Source organism: Schistocerca americana, chromosome 3 (genome assembly GCF_021461395.2).
Source record: "Schistocerca americana isolate TAMUIC-IGC-003095 chromosome 3, iqSchAmer2.1, whole genome shotgun sequence".
Lineage (NCBI taxonomy): Eukaryota > Metazoa > Arthropoda > Insecta > Orthoptera > Acrididae > Schistocerca > Schistocerca americana.
Window position 1 is genome coordinate 943458511 of NC_060121.1, and position 13753 is coordinate 943472263.

Below are 13753 nucleotides of genomic sequence, written 5' to 3' on the forward strand. Positions count from 1 at the left end.
TAAGACAGCAACACTCTGGGAGAAGTTTGTGCACCATAAATGAATAGCAGACAAATCTGGTAAAATCTTAATATATTGTTGAGGCCCAGTGTCCTCCAAAATTTGTACACAGAGCTACAAGTGCTTTTGTCAGAATTCATGTGGTTCATGTGACCCTAACTCCTTTTTCTCAACATGACGTTAATGAAAAAGTTACTTTCATATGATTTTACAGTTCTGAGCAGCCACAACTCTGCTATGCTGTGCAGCATATCATTGGTGCTGTCAGGTGGTACTTCAAACTACAACGGTAGGATGGTTTAGGATTTGCTGGCAATCAATAACCTGAATACTGCAAGACATAAAAGTATCCTAACCCGACCATTGTGACCAAGAGGTCATAAGCGATGATAAAGATATAACACTGAGACAGAGAACATTGGAATAGTCCCAGCATCCTATTTACTGACATTAGTTGGAGGGATGGCATCTCATGTGGCACAAGCTTTACTCATTATCTACTCTTGTCCAAGTCTGCGTGGAGTGCTACAAACCAAAATATACTATTTCCGCACCAATCAAATTCATTTCCTCTGTGACTGTACGTGATTAGACATTGTAAATTCAACATGATCAAAGGCAAAGCTTCTTATGCCATAAGAGTTTGGAGCTGCTGTTTGTCACATGTCCAAGCTCTTCCAACACTAGCCGTGTTGCCCCATATGGGCTGCAGTGACATCAATCCAATTTCGGAATATTAATTCTTCGAATATTATAATAGCTAAAATAAATGACCCTAGTGGAAACTCTCTGAGAGTGCTATGTAACTTGATTTCTCCTACCTCCTAGCTATGAAATTGTTAACTTGATCATGGACTATTTTTCCTTTCCGCTTCTGCAATCCTGTGGGCTCCTCCCAACAGGTTGTAGCTGAGGGCTATATGTCCCTGAAGAATAAGCAGTATATTTTGGTCACTGCTGGCATTCTTACATCAGCATCGAACTTCCAGAAGCCATAGTCTGAATTCTCATCATGCTGACTTGTGTTGTTGTAGACTATAGGGCGGGTGATTGGGTGTCTCTGCATTACAATGTTTGCGATATGGGCAGATACATTGTCATGAAGCAGCAGGAATCCTTGTCGTAGTTTTTGGCAGACAAACTGCCCCGTACACATTCTTCATTCTCTGACTGATGTCTACTAGTATTTGTCCTTCGGCAGCCAAGAAAAGAATAACAGCATGTTGGTGCTGTTTCAACAATTTTGGTAATAATGTCACTATAGTTCACGTTTCCATATTCACAACACATGTTGAAAAGACACAAATGCCCCACTAATCGCTTGCCTACATGTTGGTAAATGGATACATGAATTGGAGTCATGCTATGTTGCATATACACTGCAGCAACGCCCTAAAATGGAACACCCCTTGTAACTAGAAAGTATGGGGAATACTGGAATAGAAAAGAGATATAAAAACATAATTCAACAAGGGAGAAACTAATGTTTAAAACTAGATAAACATCAAAAGTATATAACACATTCTAAATGGTAAAATAACTTTACGAGTCAGTGCATCATTCACTTAAAAGCATGACAGAGAATTCTAAAGTTTTAAAATGTAGACAGAATTTAATGGATGAATTATGAAAATAGATTTTTGTTCTAGTGGTCTGCCGATTTTTTCCACTACATCAACTCCATTCATTTCAATAAGTAATGTAGAATCTGAGGGACTTGTTTCCTTTTGCAACATCTGCAATCAAACATTGCTTTAGTGCTATAAGGGACTGCACCACTGAGTTCGGTCTTAAATTTTTAGCACCATTTGAACACATGTAAGAACTGAAACACATCTTGGTTCAGTACAAATGGTAACTTAAACCTCTCTTCAGAGTAGCAGTTTCAGCTTTCAGCACAAGATTTTTTAAATATTCGTTGCTGTTAAGCACAGTTTGTTCTTTGAAGGTGGTCAGTACAGAACGCAATTGTGGCTTTTGCTACTTCTGTAGGTTTTCAAACTAAAAATATGGGAAATTTTGGAAACAATGGCCAAAATACTCCGATTGTGACATTATCCGTGTATTTTACCTTTAGGAGACTGTGATGTACACCTGTACACGAAAGTGTACACAAGTAATGAGTGTTTCCTGAAACAATTACATATTGAAATGCCTTTTACCCATACTTAAATATATATAATAAGTACAGTACAAACTGCACACTGAACTGAGACGGAGCTGCACTTCTACATGCTATGAAGCACGAGACAAAAGTTTTCTCATGGAAGCTTCAAGCTTGTAAACATGAAAAAGAGAGAATTAAAAGATGACAAAATGGAAATATCAATTATCGTTTTGGGAATGATAATCTTTGAATGCTTCACAAATGTTAGCATAAATGAATAAATAAAATTTTTTGAAACACTAAGGAAAACATTATCAAGAACGTCAAATACCTGAGGTGGGTAAAATATGGGAAAACTCATAAAATACAAGAGACCTGTTGAAAATACGGAAGAAGAAGAAAAAGTGAATAAAGTACGGGAGACCTTGTGAAATACAGCAGACCTGGCAACCCTTCCTGTAGGTGGCATTATAGGGGGAATGTGGTGTTTACTCTTGCCCCCTACAGCTCCATTGTGGGGGTAGACCTCACTTTCACCAAACCCAATTTCAACTCTGTGAAAACGGCAATGAGAAGTATGCAATTGGAACATTTTTACTGACAGTGCTACAGCATTTCTTGTCTTTCATGCACTACCTTCTCTCTTGAGGTCAGTCATACAATTACATTAGCTGTTGTGTTGTTGTAACAAACTAAGAGTCAGTACAACAAACACTGAAGGAAAGAAATGTAACCTCAACTTCTGTAACAAGAGGTCTGTTAGTTTTACAGCAACAAATCTTGGTGTTATGTACTCACACAGTACAAGTACTTTCTTTAGTACATAGTAATAAACTTATTTCTCTCTCCTTTCTGGTGGAAATGGATAGTTTGACTGAGTCGTTGGCTAGAAGGAGAGGTTCAATGCATTTTCACTAAAACAGTTGTACAACATATCAAAGAATGACATTGATATGCACGTGAATCTATGGAAATTATAAAAATTCTGTTCATTGCATCCTGAATACTCAATTCTCTCAAAACAGAAAGAGTAACAATTAAGAACAACTCTCTACCTGCTGTGCCAGAACTTTCCACTTATGCTCATTCACATTTTCACTTGTTTTTTATGAATCTGTTTAAATAATTCCTGTTTAATGAATAATCCAGGATGGAATGTAACAATATAATAAAAAGGATAGTTGCTACTCACCACATAGTGGAGGTGTTGAGTCTCAGAAAGCCACAGCAAAAAGACTGTCAAAAAGTTAGCTTTCAGACAAGGCCTTTGACAAAAATAGACAACATACGAGCATGCGCACAAGCACACACACACAAAAGCCCAATTCACACACACATGACCACAGTCTCTGGCTCCAGCTGTGCGTGAGTGTGTGCATGTGTGTTTGTTGTCTATTTTTGACAAAGGGCTTGTTGGCTGTAAGCTAACTTTCTGACAGTCTTTTTGTTGTGCCTTTCTGCAACTGAGTATTTCTGCCATATGGTGAGTAGCAACTATCCTTTTCATTATATTATTTAATGAATAGGCTACTTTTGTCAAGTTAGTATAGTGTTGTTAACCCTATTTTTATAATTTACTTGTTTTGGAAGGTTGCCAGCAGAACCTCGAACAGTAGTGTTACACCGTGCAAAGAAGGGCTTTGGATTTGTCCTTCGTGGTGCCAAAGCGACGTCACCCCTCATGGAACTGCAGCCCTCGGATAGGTGCCCTGCGTTACAGTACCTAGACGATGTAGACCGAGGAGGAGTGGCTGACATGGCTGGTCTGCGCAAGGGTGATTACCTGCTTGCTGTAAGTGTGTCTCATCCAGAAATGTGAAGAATTGTTAGATATTATGCAAGTGTCATGCATTGTATTTGAACAGGTACATCCGTCTCTTACAACCTAATAAATCTGCGGTGGCGGAGCACTGTATTGACACGGGCACTCAATGGTGTATGATAATGTCGAAATTTTAGCCTTGACTTCACCTTCCTGGGACTCAGTAGTGAAAGAAGCAATTGAAATTCAGTTGGCAATTAATTTAATTAATAGAGATAGTAGCTTCAGCTTGGACAAATCATGGAATCTAGCAATATCTGTAATTAAATCACGAAGATGTCGGGATGGTGCAGCTCTCCGTGAGACATCAATATCACCATGTGGAATAACTGTGCAGCCATAGATTTAATTTCCATACATATGTTACACCTCTTTGCCACCTATCAACGTCTCTGGTGCCTTGTGTATCTTTGGCCACATACACAGTGGTTCAGTCCTCGGGTGCAAAAGGACAGAGCAAGTGCTGGAGCGTTAGTCACTTCGGCTCACTCTGAAGATGGCTGGATGGTATTCAGCTGAAATATTAGAAGAAGAGGTTGAGTTTATTGAGCTGCATGACCAAAATTTTATGGAATAGTGTGCTTCATGTTTTATGCAGACACCATATTGTTGGTTAAACTATTGTTTAAGTGACTGAAAAGTCATGAGTTGTGTAACTGAAAATACTGTTGGCAGATATAAATGAATGTCTGACAGTATTTTTGTTTCATGACTTGTCTTAACCACTTGCTATCAAAAATTAATACTGTTATTTTGCTGCACTTTCATGGTAAGTAGAGTATCAGGAAATGAAAAATGAGCTGAGATACTGTTCTCCATATTCCTTATGTAGCCTGCTTATATTATAATATGTGAGTAACTCAAGGCAGTAAAGTTCTGCAGCCTGATGATGTTGGTTACCAATTGTACTACTAGTGTAATTGTGTGCATTTGATATCAACTGAAGTGCAACAGTGTAACCATTAACAATGCTGTGACTGGTGGTTAAATTTATACCTGTGGAGTACTTATACAGTTAGTTGATCAAAGCAGTAACTATAAGACTTCATTTTACTGAATGCCAGACATGTTAAATACCTTCAAAACCACTATGAATTCACATTGACAGTGTGAAATGATGCCAGAAAGAAGTGATTCACAAAATATGCCATTCTGTTTGGGTATCAGTGATGCACGTCCCAAAAGAGACTTAATGTTCTTGTGATAAAACAACAAGAACACAAAAACAAGCTGCAGCAGGGAGTAGATCATTGTTTCTAGATGTAAGAAAGTGAATGAAACAAAATGTGGGAAGTATTCTCATATTTGGAGATGATGCGAAATGATTGAATAATCGGAACCTAAATTAGAGAATTATTTTTCTAAAATGATAGATATATCCTTGTAAATTCCATTACATTGCATTGTGTATAACACCATTGATGTGTATGTGCTTGTGTAGCTTGGTTCTTTCTAAATAGTTGTCAAAATATAGAATAATAGTTTTTTAGTTTGGTGTTCTTTCTGTTTGTATGCATTCAAGACTATGTATTATGCTAGAAATTTTTCTTGTTTGTGATACATAAATTTCACTGAGTTCAAAACTGGTAACCCGCAGTTGCAATAAACTGACAGTGACATCTTTAATTTAGAAACTGTTCTTTCCTTCTTGTTTATATATGCACTGTAATGGAAGCTATTATTTATTATATTTATTTGTTCATTGGAACATGGCTTCTTAAATCTGATACTGTACTATACCACAGTTATTTGTAATTGCACATTCTGTTTTATGATTTCTGATTTGAGATTCATCATTACAATTATAAAACACTCATGAGTTTCACATTTAATGTATAAGCTGTGAATTAATATATAATACTGTGTGTTATCAAAATGTTATCAATGGTATGGGAGGAGTCATTTGATCAGACAACTTATAGTATATCTGAAAGTTTTGGAGCCTTTTTACTCTACTAAATCAGTTATATATGCACATCACATGTATTATGTCACAGATAAATGGTGAAGATGTTTCTGCTGCCTCACATGAGCATGTTGTGGATCTGATTCGACGATCTGGTGACCTCGTTTCGATGACTGTTGTCTCTCTGGGTGCTGCTTATGGTGTACCAAATTCTAAATCATCTACACTTATTCCTGGTTCTGGAAGTTCAAGCCATCATCGACAATATGCTACTTTACCTCGCAAGATGACTAACAGTGGCACAATTGGTAATTATTGTTTTCTTACTAATACAGATACACTATATAAATTACAATATATCCTCAGGCATCTTGAAATTTGCTTCAACAGTAATTGATAACTAGGAAATTCATCTTATGAAAATTGTCATTTTCAGGCTCTTGAAGCCCAAGATAATTTATTTAGGAATGATTAAGAAAGCAATATGGAAAGAAGGGTGTGGAAAAATGCCCAGGGAAAGGTTATGTCCTTAGAATTCTCTGCATACATAAGATATGTGCCCACATGTCTGCGTGCCCCTTGAAGATAAAATCTGTACACATGAAATGAATTTTCAACCTATGTTTGACAGACGATAACAACAGTATTAATTAGAAAACACTTTTGCAATGTTCTGTAAAATAATACTTATTTTGTTATGAACCAGCTTTCGGCATCTTAGGCTATCATCGTATGACAAGTACAATGATCTGAGAAGCTAAAGGCAATTTTTGACAAAATAAATAATATTTTATGGAACATCAGGAAAGTGTTTCAAATTTAATAAGAAAACTGATAAAAAACAAGCCACGGCAAAAAAGTTACAAATTGGAGAGCATTACACTCTGTAATCCAGAGTGAGGTCATGGATACAGACAGCAGTATTGGCATGGATAGCATAGAGTTAAGTAGATGTAAAAGGAGGGATGAGAAGATTGAGTATTAAATAAACGTACTGACCATTGCTGTGAAGAGACTGCCAAATCATCATCACCTGGATCCACTGAAATGGAGCCAGTGGGTATCCAAAGGAAGAATGAGAAAAGTACTCGGGAGGTGTTGCTGGCTGACTGAAAGAAACAGTTTCCAGGAGCAGACAAAAACAAGGTTCAGACATAAAGCAATAGATTTTAAGTTACAATTTTTGTTTGCTCCATGGCTCCCCGAGATCAAATATTGACTTTGGTATACTGCACTCGTATATTTTTGTGATGAGTAAGTTGTTAACACTTTTGTACTGACACAACACTGTTTACAATTTGCCCTGTGTCTGTCTTTATTTGGAGTGTTGTGTTTGGAAATACATATTGAATTTTGTTAACATGAAGGTTTGTGCCCATTGTGACTAAAGAAGAAGAAGAAGTGCCAATCTTTAGAAGCTAAACTTTCCAACATATACTTTCCAACATATTTTTTTTTAATATTTGGAAGAACCAATACAGTGAAGGTACTGTGAATGTCAAAATGTCATTGGAGAAAGCACAGCAACAAAGTTGTTGCCTCAATCCAGAGAGGCCCGCACTATTCTCATCAATTTACTACACTCAAAATATGGAACTTCCAGTAAGACCTAAACACTTTATTATACAATGATTTGCAGCATTTATAGCAAGAATTAAGAGATGTGATGAACTGCCCTTAGCCAAACAACACACTAAATTTACATCCAACAGGCAAGATTAAAAAACAAATCTAGAATATATGTGCCACACATTTTAAGTGAAAACTGCAAAAATCAATCAATTTGTCCATCTCTGTTTGTTTGTTTGTTTGATCAGTTACCTCATTAATGATACTGAATGTCCCTGTCTTACTTACTTGCAAAGAAATATGATACCCTTAAGTTAAAATAAAAAGAAGAAAGTAACGGCAAAGGCCTAATAAAAAGTAGCATCCCCATGCAAATATTTCGTATCATCCACGTGTGTTGACAATATGATGATGATGATGATGATGATGATGATGGTGATGGTGATGGTGAGGTTGATGCTGTTGCTATGCAGCTGGTGGCAGCAGGAAAATGGAATTGTGTTCTACAAATTGCTTCCTAGAGGTGATGTAATGCTGTTATTTATTGCCAGTGATATGAATGCCTTGCAAAGGTGGTGGAAGAATGTTGTTGTTGTTGTTGTGGTCTTCAGTCCAGAGAGTGGTTTGATGCACCTCTCCATGCTGCTCTATCCAGTACAAGCCTCTTCATCTCCGAATAACTGCTGCAACTTACATCCTTCTGAATCTCCTTAGCATATACATCTCTTGGTCTTCCTCTACTATTTTTACCCTCCACCCTTCCCTCCAGTACTAAATTGGTAATCCCTTGATGCCTCAGAATCTGTCTTACCAACCGATCCCTTCTTCTTGTCAAGTTGTGCCTCATATTCCTCTTCTCTCCAGTTCTGTTCAGTACTTCTTCACTAGGTATGTGAACCACCCATCTGATCTTGAGAATTCTTCTGTAGCACCACATTTCGAAAGCTTCTATTCTCTTCTTGTCTAACCTGTTTGTCATCCATGTTTCACTCCCATACATGACTACAATCCATACAAATACTTTCAGAAAAGACTGCCTGATGCTAAAATCTATACTCGGTGTTAACAAATTTCTTTTCATCAGAAACACTTTCCTTGCATAGCTAGTCTACATTTTTTTATCCTTTCTACTCCGACCATCATCAGTTATTTTGCTGCCCAAATAACAAAACTCATTTACTACGATACTTTAAGTGTCTCATTTCCTAATCTAATATCCTCAGCATCACCTGATTTAATTTGACTAAATTCCATTATCCTCATTTTGCTTTTGTTGATGTTCATCTTGTATCCTCCGTTCAAGACACTGTCAATTTTGTTCAGCTGCTCTTCAGGTCCTTTGATATCTCTGACAGAATTACAATGTCGTCGTCAAACCTCACATTTCATCTTCATCTACACCCTCTTCCATTTTCATAATATTGCCCTCAAGTACATCGCCCTTGTATAGACCCTCTACATACTCCTCCCATGTTTCTGCTTTCTGTTCTTTGCTTAGGATGGGTTTTCCATCTGAGCTCTTGATATTCATACAGATGGTTCTCTTTTCTCCAAGATCTCTTTAATTTTCTTGTAAGCGCTATCTACCTTACCCCTAGCGATACATGCCTCTACATCCTTACATTTGTCCTCTAGCCATCCCTGATTAGCCATTTTGCACTTCCTGTCGATATTATTTTTGAGACATTTGTATTCCTTTTCTCCTGCTTCATTTACTGTATTTTTATATTTTCTCTTTTCATCAATTAAATTCAATATCTCTTCTGTTACCCAAGGATTTCTACTAGCCCTCTTCTTTTTACCTACTTGATCCTCTGCTGCCATCAATATTTCATCTCTGAAGAGTCACCCATTCTTCTTCTACTATATTCCTTACCCTGTTCTAGTCAGCTGCTCGTTCTGAAATGCTCCACAACCTCTGGTTCCTTCATTTTATCCTAGTCTCATATCCTTAAATTCTTATCTTTTTGCAGTTTGTTCAGTTTTAATCTACAGTTCATAACCAATAAATTGTGGTCAGAGTCCACATCTGCCCCTGGAAATCACAATTTAAAACCTGGTTGCTAAAGCTCAGTCTTACCATTATATAATCTATCTGAAACTTTCCAGTATCTTCAGGCCTTTTTCATATGTACAACCTTCTTTCGTGATTCTTAAACCAAGTGTTAGCCATGATTAAATTATGCTCTGTGAAAATTCTACCAGGCGGCATCCCCTTTCATTCCTTACCCCCAGTCCATATTCACCTACAACTTTCCCTTCTCTTCCTGTTCCTACAATCGCATTCCGGTCCCCATAATGACCACTATTTTTCATCTCCCTTAACTATCTGAATAATTTCTTTTATCATGTCATACATTTCTTCAATCTCTTAATCATCTGCAGAGCTAGTTGGCATATAAACTTGTACTACTGTGGTAAGCAGACTTTGTGTGTATCTTGGCTACAATAATGCATTGACTTTGGTGATCGTAGTAGCTTACTCGCGCTCCTATTTGTATTCATTATTAAAAGAAGAGGAAGTGGGAGAATACAAGGTCTACCTGTCAGGAGTCAAAGCAGGAATAGCACCATGGGGTGTAGGGCTTTACATCAGGAAAGAAATGGAACCCAACGTAGTTGCAATAAGGTATGTAATCGAAAGACTGATGTGATGTGGATAGATTTGACAGTGTCTAGCAAGAAAATTAAGATTGTGCCAGTATATTCACATTGTGAGGGACAGATCAAGATAAGATGGATAGTTTTTATGATGCACTCAGTGATGTAGTTGTTAGAGTAAAGGACAAGGACAGTGTTCTGCTCATGGGTGATTTTAATGCCAGGATTGGAAATCGAACAGAAGGGTATGAAAAGGTTATGGGTAAATTTGGAGAGGATATGGAGGCCAACAGGAACGGGAAACAACTCTTGGATTTCTGTGCCAGTATGGGCTTAGTAATCATAAACTCCTTTTTTAAACATAAGAACATTCACTGGTATACTTGGGAAGGCAGGGGAACCAGATCTGTCATTGACTATATAATAACAGATCAGGAATTCAGGAAGGCTGTGATCTGCAGTGAAATTGGTATTGTGAGGCTGAAAGTGCAGGAGGTCAGGTCCATATGTAGGAGGATAGGAGTGGAGAAACGTCAGGATAAGGAAATCAGGCACAAGTACATAACAGTGATCTCAGAAAGGTACCAGTTAGTTGAATGTAGTCAATTACAGTCATTGGAAAAGGAATGGACAAGGTACAGGGACACAGTACTAGAAGTGGCTAAAGAATGTCTTGGAACAGTAGTGTGTAAAGGTAGGATGAAGCAAACAGCTTGGTGGAATGACACAGTCAAGGCAGCCTGTAAAAGGAAAAAGAAGGCATATCAAAAATGGCTACATACTAGAACTCAGGTAGACAGAGAAAGTTATGTTGAAGAAAGAAACAAAGCCAAACAGATAATTGCACCATCCAAGAAGAAATCTTGGGAAGACATTGGAAAGAGGTTGGAGACTTCGGGTCAAGCTGCTGGAAAACCATTCTGGATCGTAATTAGCAGTCTTCGAAAGGGAAGTAAGAAGGAAATGACAAGTATTTTGGACACGTCAGGAAAACTGCTGGTGAATCCTGTGGATTCCTTGGGCAGATGGAGGGAATATTTTGAAGAGTTGCTCAATGTAGGTGAAAATATGATCAGTAATGTTTCAGATTTCGATGTACAATGGGATAGGAATGATGATGGAAATAGGATCACATTTGAGGAAGTGGAGAAAATGGTCAATAGATTGCAGTGCAATAAAGCAGCTGGGGTGGATGAAATTAAGTCGGAACTCATCAAATACAGTGGAATGTCAGGTCTTAAATGGCTACACAGGATAATTGAAATGGCCTGGGAGTCGGGACAGGTTCCATCAGACTGGACAAAAGCAGTAATCACACCAATCTTTAAACATGGAAACAGAAAAGATTGTAACAACTACAGAGGTATCTCTTTAATCAGCGTTGTGGGTACAATCTTCTCAGGTACTGTTGAAAGGAAAGTGCGAGTATTAGTTGAGGAGCAATTGGTTGAAAAGCAGTGTGGGTTTAGGCCTCTTAGAGGTTGACAGGACCAGATCTTTAGCTTACGGCAAATAATGGAGAAGTGTTATGAGTGGAACAGGGAATTGTATTTATGCTTTATAGATCTAGAAAAGGCATATGACCAGGTTCCTAGGAGGAAGTTATTGTCTGTTCTACGTAATTATGGAATAGGAGGCAAACTTTTGCAAGCAATTAAAGGTCTTTGCATGGATAGTCAGGCAGCAGTTAGAGTTGACGGTAAATTGAGTTCATGGTTTAGAGTAGTTTCAGGGGTAAGACAAGGCTGCAACCTGTCTCCACTGTTGTTCATATTATTTATGGATCATATGTTGAAAACAATAGACTGGCTGGGTGAGATTTAGTTATGTGAGCACAAAATAAGCAGTCTTGCATATGCAGATGACTTAGTTGTGATGGCAGATTCGATTGAAAGTTTGCAGAGTAATATTTCAGAGCTAGATCAGAAATGTAAGGACTATGGTATGAAGATTAGCATCTCCAAAACGAAAGTAATGTCAGTGGGAAAGAGATATAAATGGATTGAGTGCCAAATGGGAGGAACAAATTTAGAACAGGTGGACAGTTTCAAGTACTTAGGATGCATATTCTCACAGGATGGCAACATAGTGAAAGAACTGGAAGCGAGGTGTAGCAAAGCTAATGCAGTGAGTGCTCAGCTACGATCTACTCTCTTCTGCAAGAAGGAAGTTGGTACCAAGACTAAGTTATCTGCGCACCGTTCAATCTTTCGACCAACTTTGTTGTATGGGAGCGAAAGCTGGGTGGATTCATGTTACCTTATCAATAAGGTTGAGGTTACAGATATGAAAGTAGCTAGGATGATTGCAGGTACTAGTAGATGGGAACAATGGCAGGGGGGTGAGCACAATGAGGAAATCAAAGCAAAACTGGGAATGAACTCTATAGATGTAGCAGTCAGGATGAACAGGCTTAGATGGTGTGGTCATGTAACACGCATGGGAGTAGCAAGGTTACCCAAGAGACTCATGGGTTCAGCAGTAGAGGGTAGGAGGAGTCGGGGCAGACCAAGGAGAAGTAATAGGCTTTACATCAGAAGAGGCACCGATGTTAGCTGTTAGCACTGAATAGGGGATCGTGGAGGAATTTTATAAGGGGGACTATGCTCCAGACTGAACGCTGAAAGGCATAATCAGTCTTAAATGATGATGATGATAATGATGATGATGATGATTAAACCCACTCCTATATTGCTGCTATTTGATTTTATGTTTATAACACTGTATTCACCTGACCAGAAGTCTGTCCCTCCTGCCACTGAACTTCACCAATTCTCACTATATCTAACTTTAACCTATCCATTTTTCTGTTTAAATTTTCTAACCTACCTGTCTGATCTGACATTCCACACTCCAATCCTCAGAATGCCAGTTTTATTTCTCCTGATGACAATGTCCTCCTGAGTAGTCCCTGTCCGTAGATCTGAATGGGGTACTATTTTACCTCCGGAACATGTTACCCAAGAGGATGCCATCATCATTTAACCATACAGTAAAGGTGCATACCCTCAGCAAAAATTACGGCTGTTGTCCCCCTTGCTTACAGCCGTTCACAGTACCAGCACAGCATGGCTGTTTTGGTTGATGTTACAAGGCAAGATCAGTCAATCATCCAGACTATTGGCCGTGCACCTATTGAAAAGGCTGCTGCCCCTCTTCAGGAACCACACATTTGTCTGGCCTCTCAACAGATACCCCTCCATTGTGGTTGCACCTACGGTATGGCTATCTGTATTGGTGAGGCATGCAAGCCTCCGCACCAACGGCAAGGTCCATTGTTTGTGAGGTAGGGGGTGGGGTGCAAGAATAGTTGATACTGAAATATAGTGCTGCTAAAAAGTGAAAATTTCATAACCTGGTGAAAAATTCTTAATCTGACAGTGAAAAGCTATGGTTTTTAGACCAAAATTGAATTTATTTTTTAGTGTAGTTCCCATTTGAGTTCAAGCACTTTGTCCAAAATTTTTCAAGTGAACAGATTGCATCCCTAAAGTGCAAGTGTGTAAGGTCTGTAAAATACCCAAAATACTGATTTTGATAGGTGAGAGAATAGAAGAAATTTGCAGGTTACCAAATATAACGAGGAGGATTATGTTCTAACAACTAGCACTTCTCATCCCTCACCTGTCCCACTACTAAAACACCTTTGTGGGCAAGGGCATTGTGTTTCCATTTACAGTGCACACCCTTTCTCACATATCTATTCAGTTCATAAACCCAATGAATACAGACAAAGAATTACACTTTC

General features: G+C 38.3%; 1 protein-coding gene across 1 annotated transcript in view; it reads left to right on the forward strand.

Annotated features, from left to right (window-relative positions):
* LOC124606563 (SH3 and multiple ankyrin repeat domains protein 3) overlaps positions 1-13753 on the forward strand; it is a 147307-nt gene that overhangs the window by 101880 nt on the left and 31674 nt on the right. Inside the window, exons 11-12 of the mRNA XM_047138546.1 lie at positions 3698-3899; positions 5927-6143. Coding sequence (XP_046994502.1) covers positions 3698-3899; positions 5927-6143 — 419 coding nt within the window. The remainder of the gene's footprint in view (positions 1-3697; positions 3900-5926; positions 6144-13753) is intronic.